Genomic DNA, 21,803 nt, shown 5'->3' on the forward strand with positions numbered 1-21,803 from the left:
CAAGCAGTTTCAATACCTCTAATTTAATATGCCTTGTGTAATGGCTAAACTTAGAATTTAATTTTAGCTATTATTAGGAAAGGAAAGATAATACAGAATGTTCTGTATTTGTTCCTAAAATTGAATTCACGTTGGGAAATAATAGGTGCATTGTCTCATTTCCGAATGGTTAAACATTGCTTCTGAATTCCATAGTGAACACATTTTCATACAAAGTATCTCATTTACATGTTTCGGTTTTGGTTTTAGTTTTGAGGGCACTTTTTTTTTTTAATTTAACTAGTACTTGGGGACACAGCTACTAATCTCTTTTAAACAGAAAATTTTGAACTAAAATTGGGTCTTACTATGAGCAGGACACTTTTAGACCCATACATGGATTTTTTAAAAAATTTTTTTTTTCATCCTAAGAGAGACAGATGACATCAGACATTCACACATTTATCACCACTTCACTGGTCAGCACAGAGTTTTACACTTAGGCCCTCAGACATTGCAGCATTTCAATGCCTCTCCTCAGCCACAGAGGCTGTGCAGGCCATCATAACCTGCCCATCTGTTCCCTATAATTTCTAATTATCTTAAAGTTTTCTGTCCACAGCTTCAAAGTCTGCAAAGCCCTGGGCGCAGAATAACTAAAGACTGCCTAAACCGAACGGAGGAGGATGGTGTTTGAGAGCTGTGGTCTTCTAGTGCAGTGATACTCTGTAACAGGGGTGCAGCACATCAAATTTTGCTAGAATCTTGTCCAAGACTAAAATTAATACCCCTCCCCAAAAGAGTGTGTCATTAATGTTGTCACCTCACAGTTCAGATGAAATGCACATTTTTTTCTTCACCTATCTTCTTCAACATAAATGCGTATGTTTTGTATCAGCAGATGAACATTGAATTCTGTTGTAGATATTTTAAATCAAGGAGCATGGCAATGTTCCTGCATGCTTTAGTGGAAACTCTCCAGGCAGGCAAACCCCACAAAGAAGCAAGCTGTGGGGCATCAAAATATTAAGCTATTAAAAAGCTCTGGGTCATTGTTTACCTCATGGAGAAGGAAGTTATTGTATTTTTCCATGTGATCTGATGACATTATAACCTCAAGAGGGACAAAGAAACATGCTTTCTGACATTGTTCTAGATACCTGTCCTGCAAATACATTGAATTTGGCTTGGATAGCAGAAGCCTTTCCCACAAGGAATTCATCTGGAAGCCCGTTGTGGTCACAGTAGCATTGCTTTCCATTTACACAGATGTGTGAGGCAAGGCTACCCCTTTAGTCCCTGCTACTTAACCTAGTCTGAAGCACTTTAAATTATATAGCTCGAGAAGCCAGAGAGCAGTGTGGGCTTCTGGCAGGCCAGGGAAGACACACGATTTGGCTTTGCGCTAACAGCTCTAGTCCTTGATTCAAAATAGTAAGAATCTGGTCACAATCTCTGAAGGTTACCTAGTACCTTTGCTTGTAAAATTAAAGGGAATAAACTGGAAATGGTGCACGTAAGGATGGTCAGTTGGCGTTTTGTGGTAACCAAAACTTGGGGTGGCAGCTCGTGGGCTTGGGATGGTCACGGACCATCTGAATCAGTTTTAGCACTGAGAGCAAGGAGGGTTACGTGTGCTGGGGGTGGGTGTGCTCTGCCTTTGGGCCAAGTCCACCTCAGTCAAAAGAGTGCGCTGCACTGAACGTCACACCTCCTGAAGGGGATCCTCGGTATGGATCCTCTGCTTTTGGTGGGAATCAATAAATACAGCATGGCAGGGAGGCAGGGCCTGAATTCTTGTGCGGGACTGTCCCCAGCTGAGCGTAGGAGCTGCTTTCGCAGCTGCCAGCAGCGCTCTGGCCAGGCAGCCTCAGGCCTCGCAGCGCAGCAGCGCCCATCCCTGACTGCTTCACGCCTGATCCCCCTCAGCCTGCTGGCGACGAGACTCGTTTGAACCTCTTCCTATTGCTGGCATAAAATATCTGCTATAATGTCTGCCCCCAGATTAGCTCACGTGGCTGGAAACCGGTTTTGTTCTGTGCCTCCTCATGAAATGATGCAGAACTGTGAGTGACATGCTGAAAGCTGAGAACATCCATGAAGTTCCATCTTCCTCCTTGCTAGAGGCACTGACAGTACAAAATAGCAATTCCGTGGCATTAGTTGTCATTAAAAAACAATTAATCCCAGGCAATGGGAATGCTGGATGTTGTTGAATGCTGGGTATAAGCTGTTTATTGCTTAGAAAATGCCCCATCGGATTTCTTCTCAGATATTATCTGTTATACCCTCTGTAGAAGAAAATTGTGCACCATTTAGCCTGTCTGTATCAGACTTGATGTGTTCTTGAATCCTACCTCTTAAAAAAGTGCCTTGCAAAGCATTAAAAACTGTAGTATGGATTTACATGATTAAAGCTGATTCATCATTAAATGCTGTATTATTCACTCTGGCGTCCACTTGAGGCTGTCTGGGCTTTGCCAAAAAAGACTGCGTTTGGAGATCTGGATCTTCTGGTCCCACTAGCTTGTCTGTTCACAGTTCTTTCGACTAGCTGCACCTGGCAGGATTCATGTCGTAATGGATACCTCTTTTAAACCTGCTTCCCAGAACTGAGTTGCAGAATATATCCCAACATCTTGCAGACTCTCAAAATGACAGAAAGCTGGATGCTCTTGAGCAGTATTTGAGGCTAGACTACTTAGGTTGAAGTCTAGACTGCCTCCAGGGATAGAAGCCTGGCTCCATGAATTGACTGATTTGGCTGCTGAAAAACAAGGAGCGTTTCAGAGAAGTGGACTCAGAAAAATTTGCAAAGATTTAGTCTTACCTATGGAAAGATTTGGGACATCACTAGTAGACAGAAACTAAAATATTGTTCTCCTTTACCCTCCCCTCTTTTCTGCCACTGTTCTTCATCTATTCACTCTCCTTTTATCTTAACCAAAAAAAAATCTGAAATATGTATTATTTTTACAATTTCTGTTTAAACAAGCCATTGCACAGCAAATACTGTCTCCCAGGAAGGAAGGAAGAGAACAAGGAACATACTACAGATTTTAATCATGATGAATGCTTTCCAGTCATGCCTCAGGCAAATTCTGCAATGAAAGGTGGTAAAAATCTAGAGACAGTAAGTCTATTAACATTTCAGATGAGTTTTGAAAATCAGTTAGGTACATTATTCTGAAAATCCTGTCTTACTATGTGATAAGTTTCTTCTCAGTGACACTTGTTGCTACTTGCTGCAGTATCAGGTCCTGAATGTGGGGAGCTCAGTGGGAAGCTGCGGGATTAGATAGGTCTGAGCCCGTGACTCAGTGTTTGCAGCGTCAGGCTTCTATGTTAACAGTCTGTGTAATGAGGAGTATATGTTGTGTTAGCTGATCTTGCTTAAAAAGGAATAATTGCGTAATTCAGCAGTTCATGGCACTTTTGGAAGGTGCACAAGCTGTTAGTATTACTCTAGGAAAACAAGCTCGTGTTTGTGACACGTACACACGTATTCGTTAGTTCATATAGATCTGTGTGGCATCAGAGCTTGGTCTTTGGGCTTCTTTGTCTGAATCAATGGACTCATGTCGGAGTTGCCCATTTGAGATACGCGTCTCTGCCCCATCCTGTGCTTGTATCAAGATGAGACTCAGAATGTCGCCGTCTGTTCTATAAAGCACACAGCCCAAGAGGGTGCTGTGCTGCACCCTCCTGGGGCTGAGGCCACCAGACACACACCAGAATACAAACTTCCACTTAATTTAGATGGTAGTTCTCTGACTCAAAGCTACCAGTCTGGTCCTTTTTAGAGCTCCAGGATTAGGTTGCGTTTCATTCTCATTGCCAAGAGAGACATTCCAAATGTAAGTTATTCTTTCACCTAAGCTCAGGAGGGTGAGGTGCTGGAAATATTAATAGAGCTCTCATTATCTTCTAACAAAGATTTGTCATGTCGGTACTAATTTATACAATTCAGCAGCAAAAGCTCCTAATGATTCTGTGGACAAAAAGGAATTATGTACTAACATGTACTTTAATAGCATTAACTCTAGGAAAAGCAATTTTTTGAAATTTTACCCTTAAGCTTTAGTCTCTGTGGTCTCCTGTTGCATATTCTGTTTTAAAGAAATTTACTGTTTTGTAGTTTTAAAATACATTTAACTCTCACTAACATAGTATTTGGACATCTGCCAAGTTCCACTTTGGAATTTCGACCGAGAGGGTAGCCAACAAGTAGGTGCATATTTGTTATAAATCCAGGGATAGGCATTGTCATCTCAGATAAGATGAGATAGGTATTGTTTGTATGTCTTCTTCTAGGTTATAACTAGAGAAACATGAATAGAAGAAAAAAACCTTTTCTGTCACAGACTTAGTTTTTAAAAGGTTATTTTAAACCTCGTTTTTCAGTTTTCCATACAACACAGATTTTAATATGGAGTAATCAGATTGGAAGCATTTAAATTGCATAATCATGAGTTCAGTTTTAAAAATTACGTCAGCAAATTTATTTCTTGCATTTTTCAAATCTCCTTTAAACATGTAAGCAAAAAATATAAAAAGCAGATTAGAGTCTTGCTACAGTGAGAAATATGTGGGTTCTTCTTGTAGCTTCTTAGAAAACTGCGTTCTGATATAAATAGTTTGGGTTTGAATTTCAAATGAGCATACATGAATGTTTGACTTCTGACTTTCAAAAAAGCATATAAAAATGTTTATGCATCAGTCTTCACAGTAATCTGAAGTGTTTAAACTTCAGAAAGCTGGATCTTTGGGGTATTTAAATATTCTTTGCCTGCAGTTAAATGATAAAAGTTCAATAAGTACAGTTTGCATATGGCTCGAAAAGTTTTTTTTCTAGGTTCACTCATACATAACTCGAATCACTGGCATTTAGTAAATTGTAGCTTGAAGTAGAAATGAGGAATGTTACCTCTTTAACTATAAAATAACTGTGTCACATATGCAATAAGCATGAAACACACAGTGGACTAATGGGACTTGTTATTGATGATGCTGAAAGCTAAATCACCATTAGTATTAAATCTTATGAATAGACTCTTGTCTTTCATCTTACCTCTTCAACCAGATAAAAGACACAGAGGCTATTTAGATGTCATAAGAATAGTTTGTTGAAATCCCTCTGGACTTAAAAAAAAATCTCTCTTCATGTTGCTTAGTGTTTTCATTGCATTCAAAGAAATGCCAGTATGCTAGTGCTGAGAGAAGAATAGAACAGAAATCCAGCATTATGTGTGGTTTTAGGCTTGTTAAAGATGCTGTTGAGTTGAAATAATGTGCATCCTTTTTCTGCAGAAATCTCTTCAACAGATTAAGAAATATAGAAAGATCACTAATGTTGAAAATTTGCAAGAAGCCTTGTTAGACCATATAATAATAGAGCACTGTGAATGTTTGTATTTTTCTGGTTTCATTTCTTAGACTATCATGAATGTTTTTAAATAGCTGCAACAAATTAGAAATACCTGCCTAAAAACTTTTTACAAAAATGTTACCTTTATTTAAAGCCTTTATTCACCTAAGCATAAAGTTTTTTTAAAGATTTAACCAGCAACGTTCTCAGTTCTAATAATAAAGTACACCAAAGGTGGTTGTAAATTGTACTACTCCTCTTTCATACAGGATATTTAGAAGCAGAACACATAATACACTGTTATCAGTTGATGTGCAGGAATTACTCAGCTCTGAGATCCTGTGTGATAGCTTTGGGAACAGTAATTAAATTGCAAGTGTCTCTTGTGAAATTCCAGCTCAAATAAATATTTCCAGATTTGTAATGAACAGATATTAATAATCATAGAATGCATAATAATTAATCATACAGTTTTTTTGTTTTATAGGGAGCAGAACTGGAAAGCTGCAGTGTTAATACCATGTTGCTGGTACATTTCTTTGGAAAAGAAGGAAAGGAAAAACTTCGCTATTCCGAGTTTTTCAGGTATTTTTTCAGCTAGGCAAGCCTAACAGCAACAGTCCTGTTCCTACCCCTTCTACTTTGCACCAACACTGGCATTAATCTGACCCCACACTGAGCTGATTCAGAAAGTCAAGCAGGTAACGAAGCAGGTGATTATTCATGATTTTGCATGATTAAATTTCTAGTTTAGCTCCTGGAGTCTGCCGCCTGCAGGAGGAGTTGAGCACCATGATAACTCCAAAGCAGCCATGGGCCTGGAGGCCATGAGGATCGAGGCAACCATTTGTGGCAGCTGTGTGATGGCATACCTTGAGACAATGTGATTCATGCGTGTTTTTGTTGATCAAATCACCAAAAAAGTGACGGCTAATCCGTTAAAAAAGCTTTTTATGAGCTGAGATGCCCCCCTCCCCACTACAACTGCCATGGTAGGCTAAAGGCAGCTTCTCTGCTTGCTTCAAATTCCAACTTCTGCTGAAACCTTACCTTTTCCTTTACCCTTTGAACTGCTTTTGCAATGGGTCTATGCAGATACTTCGTTGCACTTATGTCAGAACTGAGAATTGAGCCACCCGGTAAACGCCACATCAGAATGAAACTGCAGTGGAATACCAGGTGGCCATTACTCCCGGAAACGTAGCTCCGTATTCCTGCCTGTTTCACTGTAAGCTTTGCAAAGTCAGAAGTTAATAGAAAGTTCAAGACTGGTGTAGAAAGATGCCATGTCAGAAAGATGGTGTAATCCTTGTCTACATCAGAGAATGAAGTTCTGCTGTGGTTGCTTTTGACTTGAAAACCCAACTGGATATCAGCTGTTAGTGTTTTAATTGGATGAGATTCTTTCTTCCAATGTTTATTTCCATCAGTAATGATGACCACCACCTACGCAGCATCGCGACGTAACTGGTTAAAACTCTTTGTTACTTGGGAGATCAATTTATCCTCTTAGTATGAACTCCAGACACATCTTGTTATGTGAACTTGGGCCTAGAATCCAAATGCAGAGTCTTTCTTTGAGATAAATGGAAATTAAGTGCCTAAATGCCTGTGTGAATCTTGACACACGTCTTGTAGCACAACATCAAGAGAAGATTATCTACATCAGTATTACCTTTTCTACAAAAATAATCAGTCATTTACTGACTGCAGAATAAATTGGGATAATATGTTTTACTTCAGTTTATGTTCAGAAGCAGAGAATCTGTGTCAGCCCTCTTAAAAACAAATGTTGCTGCCATCAGTAGAGGTTTGGGGAAAGCCAGAGTAGAAAAGGAAGAGCAGCAATTTTTCTAACACTAAAAAGTGTTTGGCTCCACTGGCTTTGGCACACACTGGTCTTCAAATAAACAACCTTTCTCTTTTGAAGACCTCAACTCAATAGGAATCTAAGTGAGTAAAATAAGTTTAAGATGCCTCCAGCTCCCTTTTCTATAAATACCATAGATCCTCTCAGTGAAACAAAAGGCAGAGAGCACCAGTAAAAGGTTGTGTTTGCATATACAGTGTAAACTGAAAAGCCTCAGGTTTTAGATAAAATCCTACATTGACCCAACGAGGCATGACATTGATGAAACTATGTACCTAGTACTTTCAGAACACGTAGGTTAAAGACCTTTTGCCTACCACACAGATAGAGGCCTGTAATCAAAATCAAACTCCCACATCTTGCTCTTAAAATTTGTGGGATAAGTGTAAGGTTTAATGCAAGTAATTTTTCAACAGTGGCAGTTATGTTTCATGGAGCTGGAATGTGCCTCTTTATCACTGCATAGACACTCCATCTCAGTTGCAACATGACAGTGAAGTTTGTTTAACACACAGAAAGGTGAATAAAAGGATCGCTGTCTTCTTAACCTGTGTGAAGATATCACCTTTCACATTATTTTATTTGCAAATAAATCAAGCACATCATTTCTGGGTTCCTATTGTTAAGAGAAAATGTGATTTCTATCTGATGGCCTCTCATAACATTTTACCTTATGTGGGAAGCTATTGTTGGATGTTTGATCAAAGTGCCACGCTGTTTTTACAAGAGATGACTGATGAGCTGTACAGACATAGATCATTGTCAAAAGCAGAAAATAATGATGGTAAATGCTTTTGTCATTTTCCAAGTTCTTGCCTAGAAAGCTTTTCCATTGATCAGTATAGTACCTAGTAGAAAGTAGGAGTGATTAGGTTTGATTAGAACACACTAAAACTTGTCACATTAGTTAAATACACGGATATTGCTGTGCTGTAGACTCCTTGAAACTGGAAAAAAAAAAAGGGCAGGAGTGCTTTCTTTGTGAAATTTCACTGTACTTACATGGGAATTCAGAAAGCTGAGACAAGTGTTCTCACCTCATTACTTACATATGTTTTCCTCATGCTTCCTCCTTTTCAGTTTGGCTGACATTAAAAAAATCCTATTGTAAGTGTGCAACCATCTGCACCTACACATACACCGACGATGTCTGACCCTTTTAGCCCACAGTCCAAACATTTAAAACATGTCAGACAGCCACAGTCAATACATCAGGGCAATTAATTTGCCCTGTTCTCCTTTCTTTGCATTCAGATGGCGCAAAGAAAACCGAAGCTGTCTGCATCTCTTGGGGCCGTGTGGAGCTGACGTAGGGCAGCTCTGGTGCCTCCCTCCCTCCCTGCCGCCCCCAGCACCGGCGGCACAGCGGCTCCAGGGACGGGGGTGGCGTCTCACGCTGGGCTCCGTCTGTCTCCAGCTGATGCATGGCTCTTGAGAAATCACCGGTAGCTGATACAAGGACGATCTTCAGGCTGTTTTTTACTGGACGTAAAGAATGAGACCATGAAACAGAATATCGGATCACTTTTCAGCCTTTCTTGGGCTGCTGGGAGCATGGAAGTAAAGAAGTAGCCTTTCCATAGGTTTTTTGTGACACCAGTCAAGCTCTTTTCTCGCTCTCCTCCAGAACACCAAAGCTGCTTCTTTGCATTCTCTGCTGAGCAGCGGTGGTGGGACTCCTGCTTGGTTCTGCAGCTTCTCCTGGGACTGCCTAGAAGTAGTGGAAGCAGCCCAGGACACACACCAGCCCATGTGTTTCCTATAGGAACAAGGTGGTTTCAGAGATCTTAAGGTGGGACTGAAGGAACACATGTTGAGCTCCAGACTGCTACCTTATTTCTTGCCAGTTGTATTGTCCTTAACATAAGGATAATATGATAATTATTAATAATAATTCACAACTTCAAAAGAGACAGCTTGTTTCCCTGGGAAAAGTTAGGAAATTTAAATCTAAATTACACTGGAGTATGTTTATATACGTCACTCGTAAAGATGTTGCCTCATAGTCAAATGCACCTGGAATCGTTATTCTCTTGTATTAGTTTAGGAAAATATAAACCAATATGCAACAAGCGTAAAATCATGTAACTAAGAAGGGAAGATTTCTTACAAGAAGCTGTAACCAGGTGAGACTTTCTTCTCAGAAGACCTGAACAAATTTCTGTTTCAGATGACCACCACTCAGATTTACACCTCAACAACAACGTTGTCTTCTAATACCAGGACCCATCTTAGAGAATGTCATATTTCAAACATGAAGCCAGAAGTTCTCCAGGATTCCAGGCTTTTTATTATTTTGCATGAGTTTCCCCTGTGTCTTGGGACATAAATATCTTTTGGTCTTTTCCTTCCAAAAAATCTTTCGCTTGTGCTTTAATTTCCGGCTATATCGTATGTACTATTTTTTGTTCTGAGTGGAAAACTATTTTGTTCTCTAGGTATAGAAAATATTTCTTCTTGACAGCCACTGTTTTTTTTTCCTGAAAAAAGTCCCTTACTGATCTTGTTTAAGTATGTCTAATCCCAAATAAAAGAGGAGACAGTAATTCACTCCCTAAACAGTTTACGACTGCTATGATTTTTTTCTGTAATCTGTCCCCAAGCAAGCTTAAATCTCTCACAATCTCTTAGAAGGGAAAAAAAAAAAAAAAAAAAAAAGAGTTGACAAGAGTATATTGAAAAACTCGGATCATTGTATTTTTTTCCTGAGATGACTTACAAAAAAGTACTTCTCAATGTAGTTAAACAATGGGCATCTTTTAACCATACAAGGAAAACTAACATTTCAAATCCAGTTTATGACATTATGTTACCTAATTTGTTGCTTCCAAACTTCTCATCAGTTAATAGAATTTTGCACCAGAAACATTCTTTAATCATGGTTTCTTTTTAATTTTCCGGTTTAGCTTGAAGGTCACAGATTGTGCAACCATACATAAAAGATGCCGTTTCCCTGCCTGTCCTGTTTCTTTCCTTCAGTATTTTGAATTCCTTGGTATATTTTGTTTGAAACCTTTCATTTAAGGAACCAGGACGATCCAGGCTGAACCACCCTGCCAGTGCTGACATTTTCCTAGTGCCGTTTGGTGTTGGTGCCGACACATGGATGCAGAATCTCTTTCAGGTCACATTGTCAGCCAGTCATGCTGTTGCTGTGATGACAGCCTGTGCATTTTCAGTGGTTTTCATCTAGGGATTTGGAAGTATTTTGCAGAAATAGAGTACGATTGCCTCCTTATTTGTCTCTCTACCTACACTAGTATCTATGTGTGTGTGTATGTATATAGAGCCCTAATACACGTAGGGATTACATCTCATGCAACCAGGATCAGACAGTGAGAAGGTAGAGATGGGAACAAAATCCGGCTTCATTATTGTATGTTCCTGTCCTAAATGAATCTGAATACTTCCCAAATAGTAAAGGTATTGGGAAGAATCTCTGTTTCTTCCTTTCCTAGATGCTTAGCAGAGGAAAAGCTTGATTAGTTTCTACAGAATGTTTATAAATGAAAGTGAGTAGCTTTGTTTAATTTGGAAACATTGAGGACAGTAAATCAAAGAGGGTTTTGCCTGTAAGTCTGAAAATGGTAAGATTGATTAACTGTCTTAACTGCTTGCTAAGCTGAATTTACAAGCATAGATCTAAATGTTCTCTAAAGGTTTATGGTCAATCCCTTATTAGTTTTTCTATATTCTGTTTTGAAAGTCAGATTGCAAAAAGGCAACCTTGCCGCTGGTTTGCAACAGTCTGTTGTTGCAGAGAGGGTTATAAAGCCTTCAAAAGGACTTCAGTGTCCAAAGAGGAGGCGAAGCAGAGTACAAATGCCAGGGTGGTATATCCACCACTCTCTTTGTTGTTAAGTTTATTTGCTATAAATCAGTGCGACAAGAACTGGTCAGTTCTGTATTAGTGTTAAAGCTCTGCACAGAATGTCAGTTCAGGTCAAGAGGTATAGGGAGATAAACTTTCCGTAACCTTTCCTTTTGTGTTTCATGCTACTACTCTGTGTGCCGTAAGGAATACAACGCCAGCACTTGGTTGCAACATCTCAGGCTGGAGGGGGAATAGCTGCATTCCTGAGGTCTCCCCACTTTTATTACATTTTCACTTCTAATAAAGCTGAGTTGCCAGAAAGTCTTGAGAGACTCCCTCTTTCTATAGTAGAGCGCATTACAAAAGGAGGGATAAATCCTGATAAGGTTTCTGGATACTGTTGTAACACGATAACAAATTTGGCCATTGGCCTTCAACGTGGGTGTTTTACAGAGTGTAGATAAAACAGGCTATCTTTAAAAAGTACTATCTGTTCCCAGCCTTTTCCCCATCTTATGAATTCGTGATTTACTTTTCCTTATTCATTATTTGGAAACTTAGGGCTTGCTTTTATTTTCAAGCTACTATAGCATAAGACTATTCCCAACATAATTATTGAATTGTAGAGCACATTTAAAATCAGAATCCTGTTCCTGTAGTTGAATTCTGGCTCCCTTCTGGCTCCCACTGACTTTTGGAGAGCAGGAATTTCATTCCTATGCTTGTTTTTCCTAATATCTGGATAAATTTTTAAGGAATTTCCAGCTGAAACTCATCACACCATGATCCAGAAGATACAAAAGCAAGTATCCCTAGTGGTGTCTTGGCATTTAAGTATCAAGTTTTACTTCATAACTCGAAAGTTATTTTTAATAACTTTTAATAACTTTCACTTAAAAAAAAAACTCATTAGGATTTTTAACTCTCACATCTGGGAATAAGACTGACCTAGAATGCTGATGTGATGATTCATAGTATTTTAATTTTTCTAATATGGGAGACTATCACATAAAAAATTTAAATTACACATTTCAGATGTTGCTCCAAGTAGCATTTGGTACGGCAGGAAATCTTCCCACTCTGGCTTGCCAGGAGCAAGCCTACAAGTTGGAATTAAATATCCGTTAATTTTTTTGTATCTAAATAAGTAACTCCCACTTCCCTCCCCAATCCGCGTGGTGCAGTAAGGTGCACGGCTGTTGTGCCACAGGAAGGGTGCTGGGTCATTGCTCCAAAGCAACTGGAGAGGGCAAGAGCCCAGGCCTGACAATCAGAGAATAGTTTTGCTTGGAAGAGACCCTCAAGATCATCAAGTCCAACCATTGAGAAAAGGCAGTGGAAGACCCACAGTGGGCTGAGGAAATACAACACTTCATTCTCTGTCCAGCTAGAAGAGGGTGCAGGAGCAAGGACACGTCAAAACTGCCACTTTCCTCTTTGGCTTCACTGCACCTCAGCTGGCTCGTGTGGGCCAGGTGGGCCACCCGCTCCCTCCCCAGCATGTAGAAATAATGGTCTTTCAGCTGTCCTGGCCTTGCTGGGTATGGCTAGAAGGCAGGACACTGACAGTTTTCTGCTTAAGGAAATTAAATATTTAGAAAAGATGGAAGAATATGTAGTTCATCATCACCCATGGCTGCTGACCGGTACAGCAAATGACTGAAAGTTAGCTCCCCAAGATAAATAACTCGTATTTTCAATGGCAGACCTTAAATCTGTTGCAAAATCTGCCCACCTTTCATAGATTAAAAGCCAAGAAAATAAAACACATGGTATCTCATTTCCCTACATCCACAGTTGAGGCATATTTCTGAAAGTGACCTCATTTTCAGCAGCTTCTCCTCCCCCAAACCAGACGTTACATGGGTTGGAAATGGCAGTCAGAGATGCAGTTACTGTTCTGCGCAGTCTCTGCTGGGCTGACTCCACGCCGGGCCGACGCGCCTGCTCCATGCCGTCTTCTCCCCGAGACTGACCTCCCTTCCCGGGATCCGGGGAGGCTCTTGCGGGTGGTGCGGTGGGGCTGCTGGGCTGGCCAGAGGCAGCAGTGAGGACAGGAGCTGTGTCTGGAAACGGAAGAGTGGTCTGCAAGCTGTGCAAGGAACCTCTCGCTGGTCTGTGAGACAAGGGGCCTCCACACTGGTGGCACAAACAAGTCCTTTGGTGTTTCATCCCCTTGCGAGGGGGAGAGTCAGGGGACTTGAAAGTGGGCCAGGTCTTAAGCTGGACTGTAGAGGAATATGATTCAGTGTTTGACTGTACTATGGAAGCCTTGTAACACCCTTTACTGGACCAGAAAAACGCCCATATAAAATGTGAGACCATGTCATACCCCTCCTCAGTATTACCCTAATAAAACTCTAGCCTGAAGCTTAAAATCACTTCCACTGTCAGGCTTTCATTTACCTGCATGTCCTGAGCCATGGAGTATGTGTTGGCCCTTTATTCGCATGTGCAGCTCTAATTATTAGAGGAAAAAAATACAAGAGACAGATTATGCTGCAACAGCAGTCTTCAGCTAACCCCTTATAGACTTCACACAGCTTCCAGCTACTAATTGTCCAAGTGATCTCATTAAAGAACTAAAGATAGCTCTGCGGACTAAAATGCCATAATTTCAGGGGAAAGAATTCAAATCCAGTGAGGCCGTGCAAACACTGATGAGCAAATGAGCCTCTACTGATACTTGCTACATAGACCCTTAGCTGTCCTCTTCTCCAACTAATTGCTTTGTCCCTCTCCTGTAAATAATTTTTGCAACTTAATAAAGCAGGGCTCTTTCGAAGTACTAAAGGGATTCTCACAAGCATCACTGTGTTTTTAGCCTTTATTTATATTTAAAAATTTATCACTTGTTTTTGGATTTCCGCACTTCTGAAGTGGAAATTACCAAATGGCTCACACAGTATTATTGTCTTACTTTCTCAAAATTCATAGCATGCCGGACAAAATAATAATGGCCATGTAAACCAAACTGGGGAAACTCAAAGCTACAACGCTGCTTACAGTTCTAGCTCCATATCTGTGGGTTGTTACTTCTTTCTCATGCTACCTTTTTTTTCCTTCCTAAAAAAATGGGTGTCTCCTAAGAACCTTCATATTCACCCCTTCCTTTTTCAGACAGCTCTCGGTACCTTCTCGAACACCTGCAACTTCCTTTTCTGTGCTCTTCTGAAGTCTGCATGTGTCAGTTGTTATCCTTTCTAATCCATCCTCTAGTGAGCGCAGAACCGATTTGCCAAACCTCTCTTTGCAGCTATAATCTTTGAGGCTTTTAGTCTTCTTTTCACGCAGTCGTGATTTCAAGTTTCTTCTTTCACCTTTGTGATTATTAGGGCCTCATCTTTCTAGGTACTTTCCAACCTTGTCATTCCTCTCTTATTAATATGAAATTTCATAAATCATGTGTCACGCCTTTAGTTACCATGTCCTTTTTCATTCATTCGTTATAATTATCAATTATTTTATCTCATTATCTGCACATTTTTAAACACTAGTAAAAACTAGATGCACAGTGTATCTTTAAATTTCCTTAGCAGCAGCAGCAATCTGTGCAGACTTAGAGAGCACTCTACTGGTGTGATTATTGAAATGCAGCCACAGAAACAAATCTGCACACACAGGTAGAATTAAACCAGTGACATTTTAAACAATTATGTCGATAGTATCTGTGATTAAGAGTTAGTGTCTGCTGCATTTAGTAGCTAAGGTAGTAGTAGTGATACAATGATGCAAGTATCAACTGTTGGATAATATCTGTTTCCACTTAGATTCATGGAAAATCTGCAAACAGAAGTCCAAGAAATGGAATTCATAAAGTTTTCAAAGGGTTTGAACGTCATGAGAAAAGAAGACTTTGCAGAATGGTTACTGTACTTCACTGATGAGGAAAACAATGAAATTTACTGGCAGAATGTGAGAGACAGAATTGAAACTGGAGAGGTTGGTACATAAAGCATGCTTTGTTTTCCTTCCTTGTTGGTATGTACAGGCTTTCATTTGAATATGAGTATCTAATAATGTAACTAGTGGTTTTGCCAATTGAGAAGTACAAATATTGACAATGAGTAGGTAATCACACCTAAACACTAGGTCCCACCAGATTTAATGAAATAGATTTACTGGGGTTTGAATGGTTTTTTGATTATGTATCATCTGAATTCTGTGATACTCTAGAATATCAGTTTGGAAGAATTCAAGACTTTTTGCAAGTTTACAAATAACCTGGAAGACTTTTCTATTGCAATGCAGATGTTTACTGTAGCAAATCGTCCTGTTAAACGGGGTAAGTGCTGCACCTTTTGTATGTATTTTTTTTTTAAATAAATAATGCATTTTTGGTTTGGAATTAATGTAAATAAATGATCCCAAAGTAGCACTGTGGAGTCCAAAACCAGTATACTGCTCTTTATTCTGAATTAATTCTATTTCATGAAGAAATAATAATAGGAAGTTCCCAAAATGTTTTGATTTGTGAGTTCTAATGTGCTGTCATATGCTAGACAGCTCACGGTGGACTAAACCATAGAGTCATAGAATAGTTTGGGTTGGGAGGGACCTTTAAAGCTCAGCTAGTCCAACCCCTCTGCCATGGGCAGGGACATCTTTCGCTGGATCAGATTGCTCAGAGCCACATCCAGCCTGGCCTTGAACACTTCCAGGGATGGGGCATCCACAGCTTCCCTGGGCAGCCTCTGCCAGTGCCTCCCTGCCCTCGTTGTAAAATGTTTCTTCTTTATATCCAGTCTAAATCTACTCTCAGTTTCCATTTCTCTCAGAAACCATTTCACCTTGTCCTGTCACTACAGTCCTTGGTAAAAAGTCTGTCTCCATCTTTCTTATAAGCCCCCTTTAAGTACTGAAAGGCCACAATAAGGTCTCCCTGGAGCCTTCTCTTCTCCAGGCTGAACAACCCCAGCTCTCTCAGCCTGTCCTCCCAGCAGAGCTGTTCCAGCCTCTGATCATTTCTGTGGCTCCTCTGGCCCCTCTCCAACAGGTCCATGTCTGTCCTGTACTGAGGGCTCCAGAGCTGGACACAGGACTCCAGGTGGGGTCTCACCAGAGCAGAGCAGAGGGGCAGAATCACCTCCCTGACCTGCTGGCCACGCTGCTTTTGATGCAGCCTGTGATACGATTGGCCTTCTGGGCTGCAAATGCACATTGCCGGCTCGTGTCCAATCTTTCATCCACCAGAACCCCCCAAGTACTTCTCCAAAGGGTTGCTCTCAGTCTAATCTAAAGTCTAGATTAGGAAGGATTTATTGAAACAATACATGCTTTAGTAGCGGTTCAAGGTAACAAAGCTTTTCCTCATAGTGAAAATAGTTTTCGGAGGAAATTAAACAATAGAGATCTCTTCTTTTGCAGGGTCTGTAGCATCTTGCTGTGTTTTATTTATTCCTTCATGCTGCCTTCTCCATGCGCTTATGTAGTGTTATGTAATCATGACTATGAAAAACAAACTGTGGTAAAGTCGTTTTTAAAATAAAGATTTGGAGGAGAGAAGTTTCTTCCTGCCCATATATTAGACATACGAGCAATGCAACAAAAGTTTCATGGACATACAAATGCTTTTTGTTATAGTCCTGAGGCTGTTACTTGTTATACTTGAAGGACAGCTCTCATAAGTTATTTGAAAATAGTAATATTAAAAGTTCCTAAAGAAATTTGATGAGACATTAACATTCATTGAAATAAATATTTGATGGGCTCGTGAAAAAGGTGAGAGAGATCCGAGAAGACAGGAAGAGATTTCAATGTTCTTGAGAAATAAACGTTTGGATGGGGTTTCAACCAAAGAAGGCCAAAACTGGGAGGGTTTACAGCTTGTGACTTTCATCACTAGTTAGTCCAGCCTTCAGGAAGAGTTTCATATCCACAGCCTCTCCAGGAGGCTCTTCTAGTGCTTAACCACTCTCATTGTGAAGACTTTTCTGTGTCAAACCCTTGCAACTTATGACAATTGTGTCTTACCTCCATGCACCTTTGGGAAAAATATGGCTCTTTTATCCCTTTTAGGTAGTTGAAGGCTGCCTTTTGCATTTCTGTTCTCCCCAGCTCCCTCAGCTTCTCTTCTTCCATCACGTGCTCCAGTTCCCAGCTGGGTTCGTGGCCCTTCTCTGTCTGGTTTGACAACACATTTCTTCTGGTAGGGGAAGACAGATTTTATTTGCACAAGGTGCACAAAGAGTGGAGAGGAAGGAGGATAAATTAATGGTGAAAAAATAGTCATAAGTGAGATGCAAGAGTTCAGCTCTGTTAAGTATCCCATTTTTAAGTGCTGAAGGATGATGAGGCCAACAGTTGGTGTTGACTCTGGTAATGTTTCCTTGTAAAAACTTACTCGTAACCATGAGGCAGTTGTGCCTCTGTTTATGCACTGAACCATTCTGTGATGGAAAGCAGTCAAGCTCCCGAGGTAACTCACGGGTGTTATGTGTGTACATGTCTAATCCTTTCCTGAATCTCACTAAGTTCTTTATCTTGCTCATTGCATGTGTGTATGTGTGTGTATTCACACAGATATGAATATTTATGTAAAAATAACACAGTGCTTTAGTCCTTCCTTTTATTCTAGACTTTTTTTTTCTTAGTTAGCAGCTCATCTTTTCCCTCTGATAAGGTGGTCCTTCTTTGTTTAAAGATTACTATGCTCCACCATTTTAGAAGATCTTTCTCCTTTCCTTCATGTTTTATTCAAAAAAGTGCAGCGCCATCTCTGGATTTGTATTTAGCTTCAAGAACTGAAACAGCTAACATATTTTTGAAGACAAAATTAAGACTTCAAGCATCTTGTATTTTGTGTCCTTTTCAAATTGTGGTATATCTGTTTACAGAAAGATTTTCAACTTGATTATATTTAAACCAACTGTTTAAATCAGCTGCGTTTATACCGGAGTTGTTCAAAGAGGCAAAGATGAGACCTAGGGCAGGAGTGCTCTTCTAGTAAACTTCAGAACTGATCATATTTATAGCATTATTTATAAACAGCACTTGTTTATGAAAGCAGAACCACATTATTACTGTATTTATTACTTAGTTGGACAATTTGCTGTAATAATCTATAAAACCGCTATACTTCACAGAATCACAGAATCACAGAATGTTAGGGATTGGAAGGGACCTCGAAAGATCATCTAGTCCAATCCCCCTGCCAGGGCAGGAACACCTAGGTGAGGTTACACAGGAAGATGTCCAGGCGGGTTTTGAATGTCTCCAGAGAAGGAGAATCCACAACCCCCCTGGGCAGCCTGTTCCAGTGTTCCGTCACCCTCACTGAGAAGAAGTTTCTTCTCACATTTAAGTGGAACCTCTTGTGTTCCAGCTTGAACCCATTACCCCTTGTCTTACTGTTGGTTGTCACCGAGAAGAGCCTGGCTCCATCCTCGTGACACCCACCCTTTATATATTTATAAACATTGATGAGGTCACCCCTCAGTCTCCTCTTCTCCAAGCTAAAGAGACCCAGCTCCCTCAGCCTTTCCTCGTAAGGGAGATGCTCCACTCCCTTAATCATCTTTGTGGCCCTGCGCTGGACTCTCTCCAGCAGTTCCCTGTCCTTCTTGAACTGAGGGGCCCAGAACTGGACACAGTATTCCAGATGAGGTCTCACCAGGGCAGAGTAGAGGGGGAGGAGAACCTCTCTCAACCTACTAACCACCCCCCTTCTAATACACCCCAGGATGCCATTGGCCTTCTTGGCCACAAGGGCACAGTGCTGGCTCATGGTCATCCTGCTGTCCACCAGGACCCCCAGGTCCCTTTCCCCTACACTGCTCTCTAATAGGTCATTCCCCAACCTGTACTGGAACCTGGGGTTGTTCCTGCCCAGATGCAAGACTCTACATTTTCCCTTGTTATATTTCATTAAATTTTTCCCTGCCCAACTCTCTAGCCTGTCCAGATCTCGCTGGATGGCAGCACAGCCCTCTGGCGTGTCAGCCACTCCTCCCAGCTTGGTGTCATCAGCAAACTTGCTGATAGTACACTCAATTCCCTCATCCAAGTCATTGATGAATATACTGAACAGTATTGGTCCCAGATACTTTAATAACCTCCAGTCCCTCCTTGAAATCGATATTTCCATGATGCCTTCAAAAATTCATCTGATTCATGTGTTGTGATTGTGCTTGCTATAGTAAACAATAATAATTGCACTCTTACTATCTGCTGGTTTATGGCAACCCCACACATTTCCTTATCTTCCTTGAGTCAAAACTCCAAATTCTTTATACCACAAGACCAAAAGTGGGTATACTACCACAATGTACATGGTAATGCAAAGAGAGAAGGCCAAAAAGCTGAAGAGGAAAATAAATCTCCAGAGAAGTATGACAGCTTTTTCTGCCATAAATCCTTATAAACTCTTCCATCATAATTTAAGAGAAGGTAGCCTACTTCTTTAAAAAACAGAACTACAGGTATACAAAGCCATATGCTGTAAACAGTGCATTGAGTATTTGATGGTCTGTGTTTCTACAGAGTTGCTGAGTAGATTGTTGGTTGAGGTGGAGCGTATTGTAAAATACTGTTCTGTGAGAAGAGTTTTCTTGCAGAATGAATTGGCTTGAAACTGGTTAGAGATAAAATTGTAGGGGTTTTTTTGAAACCAAAGTGAAGCAAGTGCTTACCATCATATGCACAGGTATCAGCCAAAAGTACATAAGTTTTCAGCATACAGCTATTTTTAGCAAAAATTGTCACTTTTACTGTTGTTTTAGAATTAGTGCATTTCAAAAGTTCATCACACAGTTAATAAAGATTGTGTTATGAAAGATGAAGCAAGCTCAAGTATGCATGAACTGAGGCCTCCTGATAGTTCACACATCCCAAATTCTCCAGCTAGGATACCCATGAGACTTTGTAAACTGTACAGAATCCTGCTATGCATATGCTTTCCAATTTCTTTGCAAGTTCAGACTCAACTATGATGTAATATTATGTCTTTACTAGCCGAGTTCAAGAGAGCAGTGAAGGTGGCAACAGGACAAGAACTCTCAGATAACGTTTTGGATACCATCTTCAAGATTTTTGATCTAGATGGAGATGACTGCCTCAGCCATGGAGAGTTTCTTGGAGTCCTGAGGAACCGAATTCATCGAGGTTTGAGGGTAACAAGCTCACATAATTGTTTTTAAATACCACAGATGACACAACTATCTTGTTAACACCTGTAGAAAACAAATAGACGTAATTAATAGAAAGAAGTTATATTTTAAACTGAAGATCCCTTACTGCTTATGAATCTGGGAGGAGTGCTGCCAGCAAGAACTTCTTGTTATGCATGTGAACTATGGGAGCAGCAGCACTGCATTACATATTATATTTACACAGCCTGTGAATAAGAGTCGTCTTTGTGTAAATGCTAAAACATAGTTTAACTTTATTGACAGGTACCGCAACAGCAAGGCATTCAAGGCTACTGGAAGTGCGTGAAAAGAGAAAGTATTAAAGGAGCCAAAGAAGTGTGGAAGCAAACTGGGAAAAGTCCTTTTTAAAGCAGTCCATTGTTCTTTTGCTATAGGTGTTGTTATTTGAGGGGGGTTGTCTGTCCTGTTTACATAATAGCTGAATCAAAAATACTCTTTTTTTTTTTTTTACTGAAGTGAAACTTTAAATAACCCAGATTCTAATGCAATAGTTTTATATCATTCTCGTGCAATCAGTTTGGTTTACAGAACTATTATCGCTTTTGACATCCATCCAGAAGTACTCTTGTTCTAGGGAATAGTGTTGTTTACTCCTCAGTGGAGTCTGACCCTGCGCTGTAGCATGCAGGATATGCAGGATTTAATAGTGGCCACCGGCAGGGACGTCACAGCAATATCATCCCCTTTTGGAAGGGTGCACATCATCTCAGTTAGCCACTAACACAGCAGTTCTCTTTCCCTGGCAAGGACAGAGGTCCAAAAGGCAAAACCGCTTGCACAATCCATGCAAATCAAGTTCTCCTAGATCAAAAAGGAAAATTCACATGGTTCGTGCCCTCATTACTCTGAACTGCTCGCGCGCTAGTTCCTGGTGGATGATTCCACCAGATCCTGCATGGGTGTCTGGTTTGTCTACCTTCATTGTGATAATGTTAAACTGGAAATACAAGACTGTTGATACAGGCTTGAAAAGTTGTCCGTTGATCTATGAATGTAGTTGAGTCTCTCAGACCTCTTCAACAAATCATATAAATGAGAAACAAAAATCTTCATTGTATCATAAATAGCAGTAGCTACAATTTGAGTCATAACTATTTTGCTTTAAATGTATTGCAGAAGGTGAATGTGTAACAAATAGTTCCTTTATCTTAGTATTGTGTAAGACTGTGATGAGGAATGCTGCAGTATCTCAGGAATTCAAGGTTGTAATAAGCGAGTGTTGGGAGAATAGTAAGTCCAATGAAAAAGTAAATAAAATGGTTTTTACTCCAAAATGCAAAGTTAGACATACAACCTTAACACTAAAACAAGGCGCAAATCAAAATTAACATTTAGTAATTATAGATGAACATTTTTAGCTATAACATCATGTGCATCTGTATATACAGGTATGCATTACATGTTTTCTCTTTCTTGTGACTTTAGGAGCCAGCAGTCCCAGGTCCAGGTCAGTCTTCCTGGTTGGCTGCTATATATAGGAGATAGACTTATCTATAAAGCTCTGAAGGTTCTTCCTCTTTCCCTCTCCCAGTTGTCTGACCTGTCTTGGCTGGGGTGAAAGCTTAGCCTTTCGAGACAGGTTTGTGGTAACAGACTCATAAGATGGACTGGGGAATGTCTCAA

The 21,803-nt window shown here is 40.3% G+C and overlaps 1 protein-coding gene across 1 annotated transcript in view; it reads left to right on the forward strand.

Moving 5' to 3' along the window:
* Nucleotides 1–20,528, forward strand: part of MICU2 (mitochondrial calcium uptake 2) — a 116,108-nt gene extending 95,580 nt beyond the window's left edge. Inside the window, exons 5-9 of the mRNA XM_065644959.1 lie at nucleotides 5,835–5,932; nucleotides 14,802–14,973; nucleotides 15,208–15,316; nucleotides 19,984–20,141; nucleotides 20,424–20,528. Coding sequence (XP_065501031.1) covers nucleotides 5,835–5,932; nucleotides 14,802–14,973; nucleotides 15,208–15,316; nucleotides 19,984–20,141; nucleotides 20,424–20,528 — 642 coding nt within the window. The remainder of the gene's footprint in view (nucleotides 1–5,834; nucleotides 5,933–14,801; nucleotides 14,974–15,207; nucleotides 15,317–19,983; nucleotides 20,142–20,423) is intronic.
* The last annotated feature ends 1,275 nt before the right edge of the window (nucleotides 20,529–21,803 follow it).

This window comes from Caloenas nicobarica, chromosome 1 (assembly GCF_036013445.1).
Source record: "Caloenas nicobarica isolate bCalNic1 chromosome 1, bCalNic1.hap1, whole genome shotgun sequence".
Taxonomy (NCBI): domain Eukaryota; kingdom Metazoa; phylum Chordata; class Aves; order Columbiformes; family Columbidae; genus Caloenas; species Caloenas nicobarica.